Raw genomic sequence first — 18914 nt, forward strand, 5'->3', positions numbered from 1 at the left:
GAGGTTTTTATTGAAGAGATTTTTTTGAAACCGCTTTTTTAAAAAAAAAATGAGTATGTTCTTTTTCTCTTCCTGGGCAGATTTTTTTTTTTGCAGGTTGAAAATTTTCCTAGGGTTTCTGCAATTTTCGACTAGGGTTTTGACCCTTCAATTCAAGTCGGAATTTTTTTCTAGTTGCAGATTCTTGATGGGTTTTTCGAGATCTCAACTAGGTTGTCGTCAGATTTTTTTGGGTGCATCGTTTTTCGTGCCTCAAATTTTTGGGCCTTCAGATCTGCATTTTGATTTTAGATTCTTGGTGGATTTTTCAAGAGCTTTTTTGGGTTGGTCTCAGATTTTTTTGGGTGCCTCGTTTTCGTGTCTCGAATTTTGTGCAAGCGAATTTGCCTTGGAATTTAAAAACAGTCTGCGATTTCTGCTAATTTTGTGGATGTCGGGAATTTTGGTGTCTTTTGGGCACTGTTTATGCTGTACATCCGACCTAGGGTTTTGCTGATTATTTTTATATATAAAAAAAATCAGTTATTTTTAATTTTTTTGTAGATTCCTATTTTTTTGGTTATTTTTCAAAAAAAAAATTGACATTTCAGGTTTTTCAGGAAATTTGGTTATCTGGGTTTGTCAGAAAATCTTTTGGGTTTTCCAGAATTTACGCCTTGGGTTTCGTGCCAGCAGACATTCCTCCGGATCTGTGCCCATTTTTTTCTGATTATTTTTCTGTGACGTAGGGTTTGCAGGAAATTTTGATTTTTTGGGTTTTCAGCAAACCTAGAAATTTGGGCATTGGGATTCGTGCCTCAAATTCTGTTGCAAGATTTCAGTTTTCTTTGTACAATTGATTCTATTTTAATTTATTAATCAGATTCTTTTGTCTCCTACCTTCACAAGGTTGACCTCGCTCAACCTCGGTTTCCGTGATGGCGTCTTTGACCAACATCATGTTGGAACACAGTCAGAAGTTCAGTGGCCTCAACTACAACACCTAGAAACAACGCATGTTATCGATATTTGAATATCGTTGCCTTGATTAGATTGTTCTTGGCAAGGTTCCTCGTCCTACAGCAGTAGGTGAAGATCAAGACAAACATGATACGAAGAATTGAGAGGCTGTCATGCTTATCAAACTCCCAGTCACAAATGATCAACTCCCTCAGGTGCCTTCAGGTAAAACAGCTAAAGAGATTTGGGATCTTTTGAAGGATCTTCATGAAACGTCCGACAAGAGTCTAGCTTTCTTTCTGAAGAATATGTTGTTTTCTATCATGATGGATGAAGTCTTCTATCCAAGCACATCTCACGAAGATCGAGGAGATCTGTGACTAGTTGCAAGCTATAGGCCGAACCATGGTAGAAGAGGATATGGTAGGTATCACACTGAAAAGCCTTCCCAGATCGTACGAGCATTTCATTGATACTCTCAATATCTCTTCTACTAGTGTTGATCTAAAGTTTCCTGATCTCTGCAACAAGCTTCTACAACAGGATCAATGGAAGCAGCAGTTTGGAAGCAACGCTAGTTCTTCTGCTGAACAGGCCTTCACAGCTACAGTTTTGGATAAGAACAAGGGTAAAGGTCAGTCTTTCCAGCAGAAGGGGCAAGGTCAATATTCGTAGTCTTCAAAGAAGACAAGTGTACAATGTAACTATTGTCGCCAGTTTGGCCATGTGAAGAAAGATTGCAGGAAATTGTTTGCATCTGTGCAATCTAAGGTTGGGAGGGTCTCAGGAACAGGAGCAGGCTCATGTTGCAGAGCATTCTGGAGAGAAGGAGTCAGCCTTCTATGCTTTGTGATAAGCAAATTTCTTGTTTGGTTGGTTTTCACATTTTTTTTCCTCAAAAATTGTTTGCATGGTTTCAAATTTTTTTCCTTAAAAACTATTATTTGTCATCCAGAAAGCTTGCGTGGGATTTCTAGGTTTTCATAATTTTTTCTTCAAAAATTGTTTGCTGGTTTTGATTGGTTTTTCTCCTAAAAAATCGAGCTTTGTTGCAGTCAGTTTGGGTCACACCTGTCAGGGCGAACATCTGCAACCGTGGTATCTTGCAGTCAGTTTTGGAGTTGGTACTCTTCTGCAAAAGGGTTTGCTGATTTTTTCCTCAAAATCATGGTTTTAGGCTTTAGTAATTCGTGTGTGCCAAATCTCTAATTCGCGTGTGAAGGCTACATTAGCTTGGATGGCTTTTGGCACTCTTGGTCATTTACATTCTGGAGATCCTACGAGGGTCTCTGTAGCAACTGAGTGTTCTTTGCATTTGTGATCAAACACCTGCACTGTCTTCTGTAGGGTACTAAGTAGGATGGCTACATTAGCTTGGATGGCTTTTGGTACTCTTGGTCATTTACATTTTGCAGATCCTGGGAGGGTCTCTATAGCAGCAGAGTGTTCTTTGCATTTGTGATCAACTTTTGTAGGGTATTGAGTACGATGATCATTAGGGAGGGTGTTAAAATAATATTAATATCTTCTATAATGGTCATCTTCTATTTTTAGTAGTCATCTTAGTTGTCAACTTATTTAGCTATTTAGCTTTTTAGTCGACTTATTTAGCTTGCTAAGTTAGCTTTTTATTATTTTAGCCTTTTAAGCTATATTTAGCCTTTTAAGCTTTTTAGCTTATTTGATTTCACTTTAACGATTAGTTCTATTTATAGAACATCGTCTTGTAACCTCTATATATACGTGTGTATATCGTTCAATGCAATTATCTGATCATTGAATCATTAATTCAGTTATTTTTCAAACTTCGCTGATCTTAGGCAGAGATAATTCGCTTGACTGAATGTGTGTCATCAAATTGTGTTTGATGCTTGCATGAACTCTGAGTATATATGTAACGTAGCCGCCTTAAACACCTTAGGTTAGCTTCACAAATAACAATAACATGATCTTATTTTGGCGCACAAATATATGGTCGAACCAATTACATTACAAGCTACATCGCTTGATATAGGGTCAGCCCTATTCACATTTACAAGTTACATTTGCATGTTATAGGGTAGTTCCTATTCACAAGTTTCATCGCCCATTATGGGGCCAGCTCAATTTACAAGTTACACTTTAATTTTGTATATCAATGTGACTAAGGCCGATAGGCCAATTAGTCACCCATAGGCTAGGTCGGCCCTAGAAGGAATCCAACCTAGCTACAAACATCAACACTCGCAGAGGGTGGAAGAGGGCTTTCACCTCAAACTTCTCCCAGAGAAGAGTGCATTACCACCATGCCTACTCGCAGAGGGTGAAACGAGGGCTCTAACCTCAGACTTCTCCCAGAGAAGAATGCATCACCACCATGCCTACTCGCAGAGGGTGGAACGAGGGCTTTAACCTCAGACTTCTCCCAGAGAAGAATGCATCACCACCATGCCTACTCGCAGAGGGTGGATCCACCATACCTACTCGCAGAGGGTGGAACGAGGGGTTTCACCTCTAACTTCTCCTAGAGAAGAATGCATTAACCAAAAGATGTGGCTTCCTCTGAAGCTGAAAGAAACTGGCTCCCTCTGAGCCTGACAAGCTCCCTCTGAAGCTAAAGATGTCAAGCTCCCTCTGACATTTCCTCCTTTTAGAAAATGAAGTCTTCATTTGACCTTTGCTCCTCCTGAGATGTACCTATGCCAACTTCTACAGAAGAAGCATGAGGGGTAGACCTGAATTTGCAATCTTGAGCAAAATGATCATACTTGTCACACTTAAAGCACTGGATGTGAGATAAGTCCTCCTTCCTTTTTGATTTAGGGGCAGGATCTGAATCTGTCTCTATCCCACTTTCTTCCTTTGCCTTTATCCATATGCGAAGCAAGGACTTGATTTTCTACATCATAATGATCACGCTCAATTCCTCTTGCTATCAATTGTGACTCTTCTTGTATGTAGTTCTCAAACGATCGAACTTGGGAAGTTCTGATCTTGTACTAATTCCTTGAATGTAAGACTCCCAAGATGCCGGAAGACCATTGAGAGCAAGCATGGTCAAGTCACTGTCATCAACAACCTTCCCAATGGATGAGAGCTGATCTGTCAAATCAGAAATCCTCATGAAGTATGCTATGACGGATTCACCTTTCATCATCTTGATGTGATGAAGCTGCTGCTTCAAAGCTAGGGCACGACTGGTGTTGTTGATTTCGTACATCTCTTCCAATGTCTTGAACATTTCGCTCGCAGTCTTCAGCTTGGAGATGATAGGTACAATATGATCCTTCACGGAGTCAACCAGCATTCTCTGAGCTTGAAAATCTCTTCCTCCATGAAGTCTTTTCCTCTTCTGCCTCAGGTTCAATGGATAATCTCTCCACAAAGTCTGCAAGATCACTTCCATTCAATGCAAGCATGATTCAGAATCTCCATGACGTGAAGTTGGATGCACCATCCAATCTATCTTCAACCCTGAGACTGTTCAACATTTCGAATGAAGTGATAAGAGCAAATACGAAGAGGAGGAACAACTACAATCAATCTGATTACTCCTAATTCGAACCAAGCTTTGATACTATGTTGATTTTAGCAATCAGATTGACAGTAAGAAACAAAAAACATGAAATGCACACATAACACAGTGATACCCTGGGAAAACCTCCCTCTTGGAGGTGAAAAACCCAGCAAGAATATCTCAGATCCAATATATATTAAGGGCACAACCAAACTACAAATTATCCCAGCTGGGGCACAACAAATGATCACCAAAGTACACACTTATCTGGAACTCTGATCAGATCTGAATATGAACGAAATTCCCAGAATGTCATACGCTGATCTTGGATGATGTTCGCTGGCTGAGGATAGCAGATTCAATAGGCATCATAGACTTAGGAGATGATTCACCTTGCCTAGAGTAAGCTCGCTCAAGATAGAATAACTTCGGTTCTCCAAGTAGGCTAAATTCACTCAATGATGAAGTGATCAGGTTTGCTTCTAGGTGTGATCAGATTCGCTGCTGTAGATGTCATGATTAGTGCAGATCGCATAAGGCAGAGAGATGATTGATTATTGAATTAATTGTGACTACAAGTCACCTTGTCCTTATATGAAACATACCCTTTATTTTCTCGGTCGGCCTAATACATAATTGGCGCCAAGATACAAGTTCAATTAACAAATTACATTTGAATTAGGTCTTGCCTCATAGCAAGTTACAAGTTACATTTAGATTATATGACCAAATAGGGCTTGCCCTATATTGGATATAGCCGCTGAGATATTTAAATATCAAGGCCGACAGGCCACTTGATATTTGTGTAGTAGGTCGACCCCCAGAAGGGATCCAACCTAGCTACAAAAACCAACAATGAGGAGACAACAATGGAAGAAATAAACTTTGTCTCCTGAACAAAAACAGAGGTCGGCACAGTTGCAGATAAAGGAGCTCAGATCCAAACAAAGGGTAGATATACTGATGATGCAAAGCCAAGAAGCTAAAGCTAAAATTCAACAAGAAACCATTATGCTTACAAAACAAGCCTCATGTGGTACTAATAAAGGAAGAGAAAAAAGCCCAAGAAAAAAAAGATAAAGAATTCAAAAATCTTAATGAAGAAGAACAACAAGAAGAGGTTCAAGAGCCGCAGCAAGAATTATCCACATCACTGGATAGGGCTACAATAGCAATCTCCAACTCACCTATGCAACACAAAAGATTCCTTGGCTCAGCAAAAACAAATAAAAACAAGAGCTGCGCTGGAGCTATTGCAATTACCTTTGTCTGGAACACAAATAGACCTATCAAATATATCCCCCATACAAAAGTTGTAGCTTGGGGACATATTCCACACTTGGATCATCACTAAATTCCTAACATTGAAGTTGGAAATTAAATTCCCTTATTGAGATGCACACTTCACAAAGTAATTTGAGAGTCTGATTTTTAAAACCTATTTCCGTCATAAAGGTGCACACTTATATGGAAACCCTAAAGTAACCTTGAGTGTTCTTTTTCCATTGTTATGTGTGCACTTGACAATGCAATTCTTTTTTAAACTTTGAGTGGTCATTTTCCCTTTGTTATGTGTTCACCTTGAAAGACAACTTAGAAATACTGAGAGGGGGAGTGGGGGGAGGGGGGTGAATCAGTATTTAAAGGAATTTAACATTTAAAACTATGCAAAAGTGATAATTAGAACCTTCCCAGAGACAAGATTTTTCTCGTGGAAAACCCTCTCGGGTAAAAAACCACGGCACAAATAGCTTCCATTAATGAAAAATGGGCACCAACCTAGGGTTACAGAAGTGAGCACCAACTCACACACAGAGCACCGACTCTTTATGAAGCAACAACTTCGATTCACAGAGGCTCCAACCTCAAACCGAGCAACAACTCAATTACACTTTGATTCTGATAGCAAAAAAAAAAAACCTGCACCTATCTCATCTTATGTTTCACTCAACTTCTATAGATTCACTCTACCAGTTTAGTCTCAACACACATATGAACCATGCTTAAACTAGAGCACTATACGCAGGTTGAACAACATCACACAAAATACCCCCAAATATTATCCCCAATAGATTTGTACATCTTCATCTTCTACACAGCTCACACTAAAATGATCGATATATATATAAAACACTAAGATTATTTTTTCAGAACACAAAGCTCAACATAACCTCCTCTGTACATTATTAACAATACAAAAACCAAGCATTAAAATGACATTCATTTTTTCAAATTGTCCTCCCCAGATTTTCACAGAGAAAGAACAACCCTGCCAATCCTTTTCCGCAGAGAATGAAGAAGAATAATCTGTTACTACATCAAAACGGCTCACAAATACTTCAAGTAAAAACACGATTTTTACAATACACCCTGACACTACAACGAGTCAATTTTTAACGCAAGCTTCTGAGAAAGAATCATGTACAGTAAAAAAAATCGGCTCTGAGCAAAACTGTTGAAACACATCTTAAAAACTTGCACACTCTATCCATCAATCATTGTATCTTCAAGCTGCCAATAGAGATTGTATATTCAAGCTGAATCAATTTACAAGGAAAAAAACGGCCAACATCGATTAACCAAAACTTAATACATCGAACACCTATCACATACATTTTCCAAAGAGCTCGATATCCTTCTGAAAAATAATCACCAACGTAGCGACTACTCTTTTTGGCATAATGTAATTCGTTGGCAAAAAAAAAAAAACCCGGCTCTGTTCATGTAAGAAGTTGACATACATCCTTTTGGGAACACAATGCCCAGAATATTTCTTTTGAAAAACGGCTCATCACACACACAATTCTGTGTAAAAAACTTTTTATTAACAAGCAAGAGACATGTATATAATTCAGCGTAATGTCTCACCATACGAAAGTTGACAAACTCCATATTATCCAAAACCAATGCATACACTTGATTATCATCAAAACACGTTGTGAACAACCACGACTCCCTGCACTTTCAACATTCATGATCGAGCACTCATTCTTTTTTACAAACATACGTTTTTTACAAGAAAAATTCCATATCTTTGACGGCTGACAACATCTCTGAATCACATAATTCATCATATACACGTCTGAAAGAAAACACACATCAATCAGATTATAAGTGAATACGATACAAACTAACTTCAGTCATACGTGGAGAAACAGGTATAAGCTATGCCAAAATATACACTTGGCGATTAAGGAACACCTCCGATCCATTAAGGAGACAAAAGAGCATACACACAACCAACCAAGTACCTTGAGCAAGAAAACAACCAGGCAGCTCAAATACAAATTCGGAAACTCAGTAGCAGACTGTTGACATCAATGACAAAAACAATCAACACACCTAACAATGCAATTTTCCCTTTTGAAAAATCAAAGTCATTTCTCCTTATATAGTTGCACATTTGTTAGCGGGAATCGATCCTTATGGAAAATCAACCTAATTCTTCTTATTAGGTGTGCACCTAATAGTGGGGGTTTGGACTCAAAGTTTTACAATTCCACTTCCTTCACAGAGGTGTGCCATTGACAAAGGGATTTTAACCTTGTTAATTGAAACTGTTTACTTCACGTAGGTGTGCACTTGATCTTCTGGCTTAGCCATTTTCTGTTGACAAAAACTTATCTTTCTTTGGCAAGGTGCACCTCCTTGATTAGGTTTACATTCAACATTGGGTTTGCATTTTGAATTTGAAATTCACTTTGTCTTCACTTAATCTCTATTCTTTGCCTTGGTGAACTTTCCATCATCTCTTTATGGATTGATCTTCATTCTTTGCCTTCTGGAAAGCATTTGAAATTGATTTTCATTTTCCTTGGATAAAGACAAAGATGAGACAAACAACATAGACCAATGGGATGAATTTTTGAAACATGACTCATGGCTTTAACAAAATTTCATGGGTTTTTAAATTGAAATTTGTTATCATACAAAAATTTGTTTGGGTCCAAACAATGTCCTGCCTTGCTGCAATAGTAAAATGCTTTCTTTACATCCTTTTGTTCCTTATTCTTGTCATTATCTCCTTGAGATTCCATCTTGTTTTTGTCATGGCTACCTTGCCAATTTTTCCTTTGATGCTTATTGTAGAACACAAGTTTACTACTAAGAGGTGGGGGGAGGGGAACCCTTATCAAATTAATTCTTAAATAACTTAAACTTATAATATGCTTCAATCTGAAAACTGAAAGGAATGAAAAGAGATGCACAATAAAGACAATGCACAAGATTTACGTGGAAACCCAAGATGGGAAAACCACGGTGAGAATGCTGCTAGGATCTACTGTCCTAATATAGCGTCACGATTGAAACTTCAATTACAATGTTTAAGGGCACCAACCCTAAGGAGTCACCAAACCCCTATCTATATGAGCACCAACTCAATCAAAGTTCTTATGAGAGCACCAACCCTCCAAATACACAATACAATAATTTAAGCATCGACTCAAGAAACTTAGAGCACCAACTCCTGAAATAACTCTGTTACAAGATATGTTTATTTTCAGATCAATTATACCAATCAATTCCACCAATCTGAAACATTAAGACAGAAAAATGTACTAAATATAACAAGTCTTAATGTCAATAGTCTCTGTATAACTGCAAGATAATGCACTGAAGCCAATACTGAAAATTAGTGTGCTTCTGTATATCTGAAAACAAATAAAGCTCTACAAATAACCTCTCTTAGCACTGCTGTTTGTCACATGCTATGATCTGAAAGTTAACTCAGAAAAACAACTGTCACTGTAATAATATCAGAGATGAATATGACCCTTTGCAAAATATTCTGACGATATTGATAAGAAAAAACAAGTCTATAAAAAGAACTGTTATTGTCTTGTGGTATGTGAATATCTGAAATAAAATATAATCAACAATACCCAGATGTTAATGGCACTTGTCTCTGTCAATAGCCTTTAGTAATGCAGAATTCTTTAATTTGAACCACTGATGAAGTATAAAACTCTTTTCAAAACTTTTTTATAGCACTTGGACACCAATGAAATGTTTCACAGCAACACGATATCTTCTATTCATCTATTCCATGATAGCATTATGATTCTTCTCTTTACAAAGTAGGCATTCTTTCTCACAGCAATATGAAAATCGTATTTATCACAACAACACCCTTTTTATTGATAAGTACATCAGCATACATTACACACACCTCACACTCCATTCGAATGAAAAATAATATATATAAAATGCTTCAAGTGGTTGGCTAACAGTATATAGTTTAAGAAGTTACAAGCAGTTATAACCAATCTACAACTGCCAACTGCCACTCAACCTTCTTTTCATCGTGGCCTATTTATCAACAATCTACTATCGTATAAAAGCATCGCACCTTCTTCAAACAAAAATGATAGTGCTTAATTATTTCAAATCAAGAAGATACAAACAAATAAAAGACTAAGAGCAACGGTCTTCTCTCCTTCTTTAAGGTCTGAAACTCATTATTTTCTGAAACTGATTTTCTGTGCATTCGATACAAGAAGTCTACAGACATAGCCAAATGAGATAAGAATCTAAGATATACACAGAAATATTTTAATCAGATTACAAATATTTGATGCTGAGGCAATCACAATCATTTCACATTTGCTGTGCAGTCACATACATTCAGACCAGATTCAAGTGCATAGATAGAAAACGTGGAATCCTGAAGGTAAAGAAATTTTCAGATTCACTGTATACTGCAGAAATACGATTGTTCTAAAAATATTTCTTAGAATATAAAACCTTGAGAAAATTCTTTGTGTAGCCTGTAATCATTTGACATCAATGACAAGTATTTTAACACTAATAGCTAACATAATTAACCCAAAATAAATAATGCTTGCTTTTGCCTTAGTCATATGAGTATTAATTCAAACCAAGGTGACCCAACTTCACTAACTGCTATCTTGCAGTCAATATTTAACAACCTTTTAAAAGTAATAAAGTTGCTATCTTTGATCATAGCTGTAGTGGAAAAGAAAGTGGCAAGAATCACATAATATGTCGACTCTAGGTTTTCTAGAATGATCTCCACCACTTGATTGCCCTTCTTTAACTCCTCATTGTATTATGTTCATGTAGAACATGCTTCCTTTGGGCTAGAAATTCCATACTACAATAAAAGTTTAATCGTTATACAAAGATAATTCCCAATCCAATTTGATAAACTATGACTTGTCTACCTCGCTATACACTAGATGAACCCATATTTCCTTTGTGGTGTTCTTCCTTTGATAAGGAAATGAAGCTTGGTTGCAAGACATTCCATGATAGTTGCCTTTGTCTGATCTTCCTTCTTGTCGTATGTATTCCTCTTCTTTATGGCTATAGGAATGGTTTCATTTCTCTTAGGAAATGCTACAATTATTTTGTTAGAGTCACTAATGGACTCAAGCTGCCAAGGTCACTTGCAAGACCAAATGTTACCTTCTATAAGAAAACAGCAAGAGAAAAATGAAAATATTGCTTGATTATGGAGAATTGGGCTCCGACTGCTATTTGACAAGATCTGATTGTGGAGCACTCTCTTGGTGGCACTAGAGCGTGCGACAGTGATTGCGTTGCTTACTGGGTTTTAGCTCTTGTAGGCTGAAAATAACCTCCTGTTGAAATCCATGGGAACTCGTGCTAAAAATGTGCCAAAATAGCCTCTGGAATAAAAAACCAATTTATCAAATTCAAAATCATCGAAAGTCATACTTGACTAGTGATGCAGACACTACGACAACCAAAATAATGTTCTACCAAATGCGCCTTGCGCCCGACTGCAACCTGACCGTTCAGTCTATTGATGGTAAGACCGGTGTCCTTTGATACGGATTTGTACTGATGTATGGATTCCATACAAATGTATAGAATTTAGTTTTTTGCAGATTTCAAATTCTTGCCAAAAACGGCAAAATTTTTTTTCGACTCCAAAATATAGAGTTTCATATATGAAAATAGGGGCTTTTGGGCCTTCTAGATTCAATGGCTATGTCCACTTTGTCCTAAAGTGCACCCAGCAAATGATCCTATTTGATCATCTCCTAAATTTGAGAGGGGGCTTGCAGATTTGAAGCTTTGATACCATGTTAGAGTCACCAATAGACTCAAGCTCCCTGGATCACCTACAACACCAAAGATTACCTTCCACAAGAGATATTGCTTGTTATGGTGCAAAATGAATTAGATCTATTGATTAAAGATTCAGCCCATTTCAAAATGTACATATGATGATGACAAATGTCTTAATCCTATGTCATGTGACAACTAGGTGATAAGATCACAAGTCTACTAGAGACTTCTAGAAAGATAACCTACTCCCTAAGTAAACTGAACATGCGAACATGTGTGAATAGGACCTAACTAATGACTAGTTTGATAATGTGCCTTGTTCACACTACAAAAGGGAAAAATGGATAGGAAATATCTTTGTTCAAATCAACATCCTTTCACCACCAAATTCATCTTCAATGCTGACTTCAAGTTTCTCAATTCTGTTTCATCATCACAATCACACTTAGAATCAACCTTATACCGCGGCTAAATCAAGACCAAGTTAGATGTCATTGAACTTAACATGATAAAACAAAAAGATCTTTTTGATGCTTCACATAGGAGATCAAATGGAGTTTGTATCCAATGGTTTGCCTTTGGGAAGATCAAACCTTACATTTGCCTTGTGGTCAAATGTGCACACCTCACAAAAAATTGCACAAATCCTAGATCTCCCACTGAACATTTTCCTTTTCTCCACTAACTTGTCAATTCTTTCGTGTTGAGAAAAGTGATTCCTACAAAATGCCAAAGTGAGACCAAACATCTTGTGCTACTCTCACGCTTTCACTCATCAAGTAGTCAAAACAGACTCAAACATGCGGGGTCTTAAGCATTGGCTCCCGTACCATGTGAGAATCAAGTGCAAAGTCCTATGATAAAAAATCCATACAAGCAATAGTTCAACACAAGATCACCATAATATAGAGAGTGCCTTTTAGAGCACACAAACACATTAATAGTCAATTGTGGAGAAAATAAAGAACGTGATCCTTTGAACGTCTTCTGTTTCTGGTCAATTGCTTGTGCTATCATTATCCATTTTGGTTCATGTAAAACGATTTTCTTCTCTTGTAATTAGTATGAACTTTTTTTTACATTATTGTAAATGTTTTGCTTGAGTGCAATTCCTTTTTTCACCTGATATTTTCATTCAACAATCATTTAGAAATATGGATTTCATTGGTAGTTTAGATTCTTAGAATAGAGTTTTCTCATTTATAGTGGGTTCAGAAGTCCTATAGCTATTTGATATTTTCATCCTACAATCATTTAGAACTGTGATTTTCATTGGTAGTTTGGAATACAGTTTTGAAGTTTTCTTATTTATAGTGGGTTCCCTTTTGATAATAGAACTTTCTTAGATCCAGTGTTTTTCTTTAAATTCACAAAAGTTTTTTGTAAGTCAAATTATAGATATAAGAGCATTTGTCTTGGGCACTCATCCTAAGAATTTGAAAGGAGCTGTGGAATCTATTACCATTCCTAAAGATAAGCTCTCAACCTTAGATATATATTAGGTCAAAATGCTAAGGTCTACTTGCCAGACTACAACTTTTTTCTTTTTGGTGTACTTTGTGTTTAAATGATCTGCTGCTTCTACATGGACATAACTAGACTGAAAATTGGGTGGGCAAGTTGCAATCTTTCAGATATAATGGTGCTTTTGAATTTTTAATAGTAGTAACTAGCACTCCATCTTCTTTTTCTGCTGGGTAGGCAAGTATTAGCTTTTTCTGTCTCTCTTAATCTAATGTTTTTAACAGTGGATTTATTATATTAAGGCTTTCATGAAATATCAATTGAATTTATTATTCACAGTCCTTTTTTCAGGCATAAATGTATTGTTGTGTTTTGATATTTTTGTATGACAATAATGGAAAGGCATTTTTCATTAAATCTTTCCTGCAAGCATCGCTCTGCAGATTTTGATGTCAATTGCTGAACATCACAGTGCAATAGTTCCTTGGCAATTTGTTGCTGAGAAGACAGGAGCTGTTTTAAAATTTGTGAATTTAAGTCAAGAGGAAGTCCCAGATCTAGAACAATTAAAGCAACTTATATGCAAGAAGACAAAACTTGTGGTCATACATCAAGTTTCTAATACTCTTGGTAAGCATTACGTAATAACAAGATTTTTATTCAGAAAGAAGAATCAGCTTGCCTCTATAAATTACTCTTCCAGAATTTCTTTGTATTTCTATCTGATAGAATTAAAACTTGTTTCTTAACACATATTATGTTGACAATTTGGAGACATTAGTAAATTTTTTTTTTTTTTTGAAAATATCTAAATCTTCTTACAAACAGTTACTTGCAAAGTTAAATCTTTGTTGGTGGAGACATTGCAAGAACATGCAATCTCTGACATAGAGGTGTATTGTGGACTATGTTTATTAATGGGAGATATTGGCTGATTCCTTTTATTGTGTCCCATGATTATAGCATGTTATTGGTAACACTTAAAACATAAAAACACAGGGTTCAACAAAACGTGTACAATATTTTTGATATAAAATGTAAAAACTATAAAGTTTAAACATACAACTTATGACTCCTTATCAACAACCTATGGTATTTATGCAATTTCACAAGATGCTGTTATATTTACTAGTTTACCAACTCACAAAAAATGGACTTCTTTTCAGGGTCTGCCTCCGGTCTACCTAAGATGATCTGTAATTAGAATATATATTCCATTGCTATTTCACCAACCCAAATTCTTATTTTGTTCCTTGGAAATACCAAGTTGACTGTGTGGATGTTTTTACTTATGACTTTGCTTATGAAACAATAAATTTGTGAATAGAAATGAGTTGTTCAGGTGCAGTAAATCGAAGAGATTACTATATCAACATGCATGAATTATAATAAAATGAAGTAAAATACTATGAAAGGAGAGCTTCACACCAGAAGTTACCCTACAGAATCCAGCATGAGAGAAAAGGCCAGAAGAGAGGACAGATTGCCTTATCTTTCCATTATCTCCTTGGAATATTACAATTTCACCGCCTTCACAAGGCCTTTAGGTATATGAATTCAAGGTGCAAATTTTACATGCAAATAATACTATCCTTTAATTCATTTTGTTCAATGCATATTACATTATATAGGATTTGCATATTCTATGTTATAGGAAACCTCCTATAGGCTATAACAAATCCCTTTACATAGATGAGTTGTTCTAACTAACAACTCAAATCCCTATAAACACTCTTATATTAACCTACACATTATATTCTAATAAAGCATAATAAACGTACTAACAAACCTAATAATGATGTAATATTTCTAACATTTATAATAAATTTGAGTTGTTACAACTCACTTTACCTCACTCATTCACACATTCTAATTCATGTGAACACTAACATGAATTCCATAACCTACACATTACATAGATGAGTTGTTCTAACTAACAACTCAAATCCCTATAAACACTCTTATATTAACCTACACATTATATTCTAATAAAGCATAATAAACGTACTAACAAACCTAATAATGATGTAATATTTCTAACATTTATAATAAATTTGAGTTGTTACAACTCACTTTACCTCACTCATTCACACATTCTAATTCATGTGAACACTAACATGAATTCCTAACACCCCTCCTTAGTGTGAACATATGGAGAAAGAACATCACATGAACTAAAACAGAATTGTATGCCTATGCATGCTTTTAGGTCTGCATACTGCTATTTGTGTCTTGCTGCACATGATCACCTACACATGAGAATTCATCCCGCGTTCACTGCTAGAGAACTTATCAATGGTTGACCACACTTCTAAGAAGTCTAGCAATCAGAGGATCTCTGTAGCTAGCTGCTCTCCTATACAACTGTTTACAACATTAATGATATCTGTATCATCCTCTTTTAAAACTTTACTAAGGGAATAAAAAAAAAGTGGTTGATGCACCAAGTGATCAATGACAAAGTAACTCTCCTGTGGTGTTCAACTTTCCATTAAAATTTTAATGTAAACTGTAGCCTAAATTGATTCAGCTCACTTTTATAACCACTAAACACATACAACAATGCATTAACAACAATAACAGTTCGATGACCAAAAGAAGAGAATTGAAAACATAAGTTTGCATGTTAGTGGACACCTCTCTGGACAAGATTTTGAGGAACAAAGTAAAAAGCACTTTTTTTCATTAAAGAGTCAAAAGATATTCACATCAGGGCTAGGCCAGAATTTATACAAGGGGGTTTCAATCATGACATCACAATTGGAGCTTAGAAAGAAAGATGAGAGAAGAGAGGGACAAATGTTATGCAGCTTGGAGCATCTAGCAAATGATTTAGGAGCAAGTGGTTGATGCACCAAGTGATCAATGACAAAGTAACTCTCCTGTGGTGTTCACTGTTCAACTTTCCATTAAAATTTTAATGTAAACTGTAGCCTAAATTGATTCAGCTCACTTTTATAACCACTAAACACATACAACAATGCATTAACAACAATAACAGTTCGATGACCAAAAGAAGAGAATTGAAAACATAAGTTTGCATGTTAGTGGACACCTCTCTGGACAAGATTTTGAGGAACAAAGTAAAAAGCACTTTTTTTCATTAAAGAGTCAAAAGATATTCACATCAGGGCTAGGCCAGAATTTATACAAGGGGGTTTCAATCATGACATCACAATTGGAGCTTAGAAAGAAAGATGAGAGAAGAGAGGGACAAATGTTATGCAGCTTGGAGCATCTAGCAAATGATTTAGGAGCATGTAGATTTCATGGCAGTTATGGCTCTTAGTGAGAATATCAACAAAGATCGCACATAATGAAAGCCAAAATGGATGTGAGATCCAGCCCTTCATTGATAACCTACAAATTTGGACTATAGGGGAGCATGTTCATGATGAGGATGGGGGGCATGTGGAGGATTCAAGTCATGAACAAGAAGCCAAAATGAAGAAAGAGAAGAGGGTTCATGAGTTGGAGTGACATATAGAGGGGACATAGGTGGAGATCGAAAAGTACCCACATCAAATTGTATCATGTAGATTCTTTCACTAGGGATGATGGAGAGTTTGGTGAAATTTCCCACAAGGCTTTTGAATGAGTTGAAGACCTCTAGTTTGGATGTAGTATATAAAATTTAGAGCACCAAAGTATGAGATAACTTATCACTATGAGTACACCTTCTTGTGGTGGGATGTGTACATTTATTTACAAGGTTGACTGGTGGTAGTATATGAGCCAATCTAATGAAGATTACCCACCACTCGACTATACTTGTTAAGTTTTGGCCGATGTGTCAAGGCATGTAAAATAGCACATGATCATGACCCACAAAAACTAGGAATTGGAATAGGAAAAGGGATTGAAAGAAAGGGATTGCGAATGGAAAGAAAAATTATAATATTTAGAATGAGAAAGCAAAAAGCACAGTTTGTGAAAATGTGAAATTATAGAAGCTGTTGAAGAAGCTTGAGGAAGATGGTGCTTCACACTCTTCTTCTCAGCCTCGCAATGACTCAAGATCACCACTCACTTCATTGACTAGATGAGATGCTGCTTTTACTCAATCAATTGGGAACTATGCTCATTCTACACTTTAAACAAAGATGCCATTTTTTCATCAATGTTTCGGATCACACTCCATGATCCATTCTTAGGAAGAGGATAACAATGAGAATTGATTATAGAGATTGGTCCTTATAAAGAGAGCTGAAGTGATGACATAGGCACTAGAAGCTAGCTAGAGGAAAGATAGAAATGTGAAAGGGCTAATAGATAAGATGAAACTAAATACATGTAAATTATAGAAGATAAATAAATATAGTAAAAAGTTTATAAAGGATAAAAAAATAGAAGTGAAAAATGAAACTAACAAATAAAAAAATAATAAGCAAGGAAAAAAAACAAAGAGACACAACAATGGAGATAGAAAAAGACCAAACCAAAACAAAAAAGTGAGTAAAAGACCAAGAAGTTATGAAACAAGGAAGAGAAGATGAAGAAAATATAGATATATCAAGAAAGAACATTTAAGGTGTGTACACAACCAAGACATATTATTAAAGGACTATCACAGAAGAACAAACAAGCAAAATGAGATGGCAGAGACGCTAAAGATGGGCTGAGAAAAGGGATGAAGTGAAAATAGGACGGGTGAAACAAGATACTCTAGGTTGGCAAGGAAGTGTGGGGGAGAACCAACAAGAGAGAGAAGAGAGAGGCAAGATAGTCTTTTACTCATTGATTCTTTGTTTTTTTTTTTGGTCTTTTTTGATCTCCATTGTTATTTCTCTTTGTTTATTAATTTTTTAGTTATTTGGTTTGTTTTTCACTCGCATCTTTCCTTTTTATTCTTCATAAACTTTTTATCATATCGATTTATCTTTTTGTAATTTACATGTATTTAATTTCTTATTATCTGTTAGCCCCTTTATGTTTCTATCTTTCCTCTAACTAGCTCTTTGTGTTTGTATCATCACTTTACGTCTCTCTTTATAAGGACCATTATCTGCAATTTATTCTCATTATTATCCTCTTCTTGATGCTGGATCATAGTGTGATCTGAAACATTCTTGAAAATCACTAAACAGTTTAAGCTAGAAGTATGGGCTTACACTACTATGGATTGTAGAAATATTAAATCTTTAAAAGGTGATTATTTCAACTTTTATTATTTATTTAGAATAACTTCTTATAAGTCCTGATCAAGATACTCAAAAAGAAAAGCCAACATCTATAGCGAAAACTAGAATATTGGCAGCACAATCAATCGTGTCGCTAATGACATGGATGTTGTTTTCTCAGGGGGTTAGATGTATAACCTCATGTTGTAATTAGTTATTGAAGTGTAATAAATGAATTGGTTAAAGCTGTAATTTGTTGTGCGTTGTTATAGGCAATGCAAATTTAGGTTAAGAGGATTTATTTTAATTTTCGGGTTCATAGGTGGTAGTTTTAAATTACATATCTTTCCCCTCATTCCTCTTCAAGGCTATATGAAATACATTTCTCTAAGTGATAATCATCCAACATCCATATAGAGTGTTGTTGTGATCATACAATATAATGTGATGTACTTAGATTTGTCTTAACATGATGCAGTTCTCTTCAGCGTAGTGTTCTCCTATTATGTTATGTCATGTCATATGTGTGTACACACACACCCACACCCACACCTGACTAGTATATATAACCTTATTTAGAGATTTCCTCTCTACAGTCGGTTTAGTCACAAGTTCTCATTTATTATTGACGTACTTGCATATGCAACTGCTTTGCATGTGATTAATTCTTTTATACTTGGCAGCTTATCTTCTTGGTTGTTCAGCTATCTTTATTCTGATTTAAATACCTTCAATCCCTTCTTGTTTTATTTGCATCTCTTGTGAAGCTTAGTCATCTACTTTGTGAAAGATTACTTTTAGTTCTTTCTTAGTTTATCATTTTTACCTAAACAGAA

General features: G+C 35.9%; 1 protein-coding gene across 1 annotated transcript in view; it reads left to right on the forward strand.

Annotated features, from left to right (window-relative positions):
- LOC131065769 (cysteine desulfurase 1, chloroplastic) overlaps positions 1 to 18914 on the forward strand; it is a 109565-nt gene that overhangs the window by 52182 nt on the left and 38469 nt on the right. Inside the window, exon 4 of the mRNA XM_058000417.2 lies at positions 13402 to 13588. Coding sequence (XP_057856400.1) covers positions 13402 to 13588 — 187 coding nt within the window. The remainder of the gene's footprint in view (positions 1 to 13401; positions 13589 to 18914) is intronic.

This window comes from Cryptomeria japonica, chromosome 7 (assembly GCF_030272615.1).
Source record: "Cryptomeria japonica chromosome 7, Sugi_1.0, whole genome shotgun sequence".
In the NCBI taxonomy this organism is placed as follows: Eukaryota; Viridiplantae; Streptophyta; class Pinopsida; order Cupressales; family Cupressaceae; genus Cryptomeria; species Cryptomeria japonica.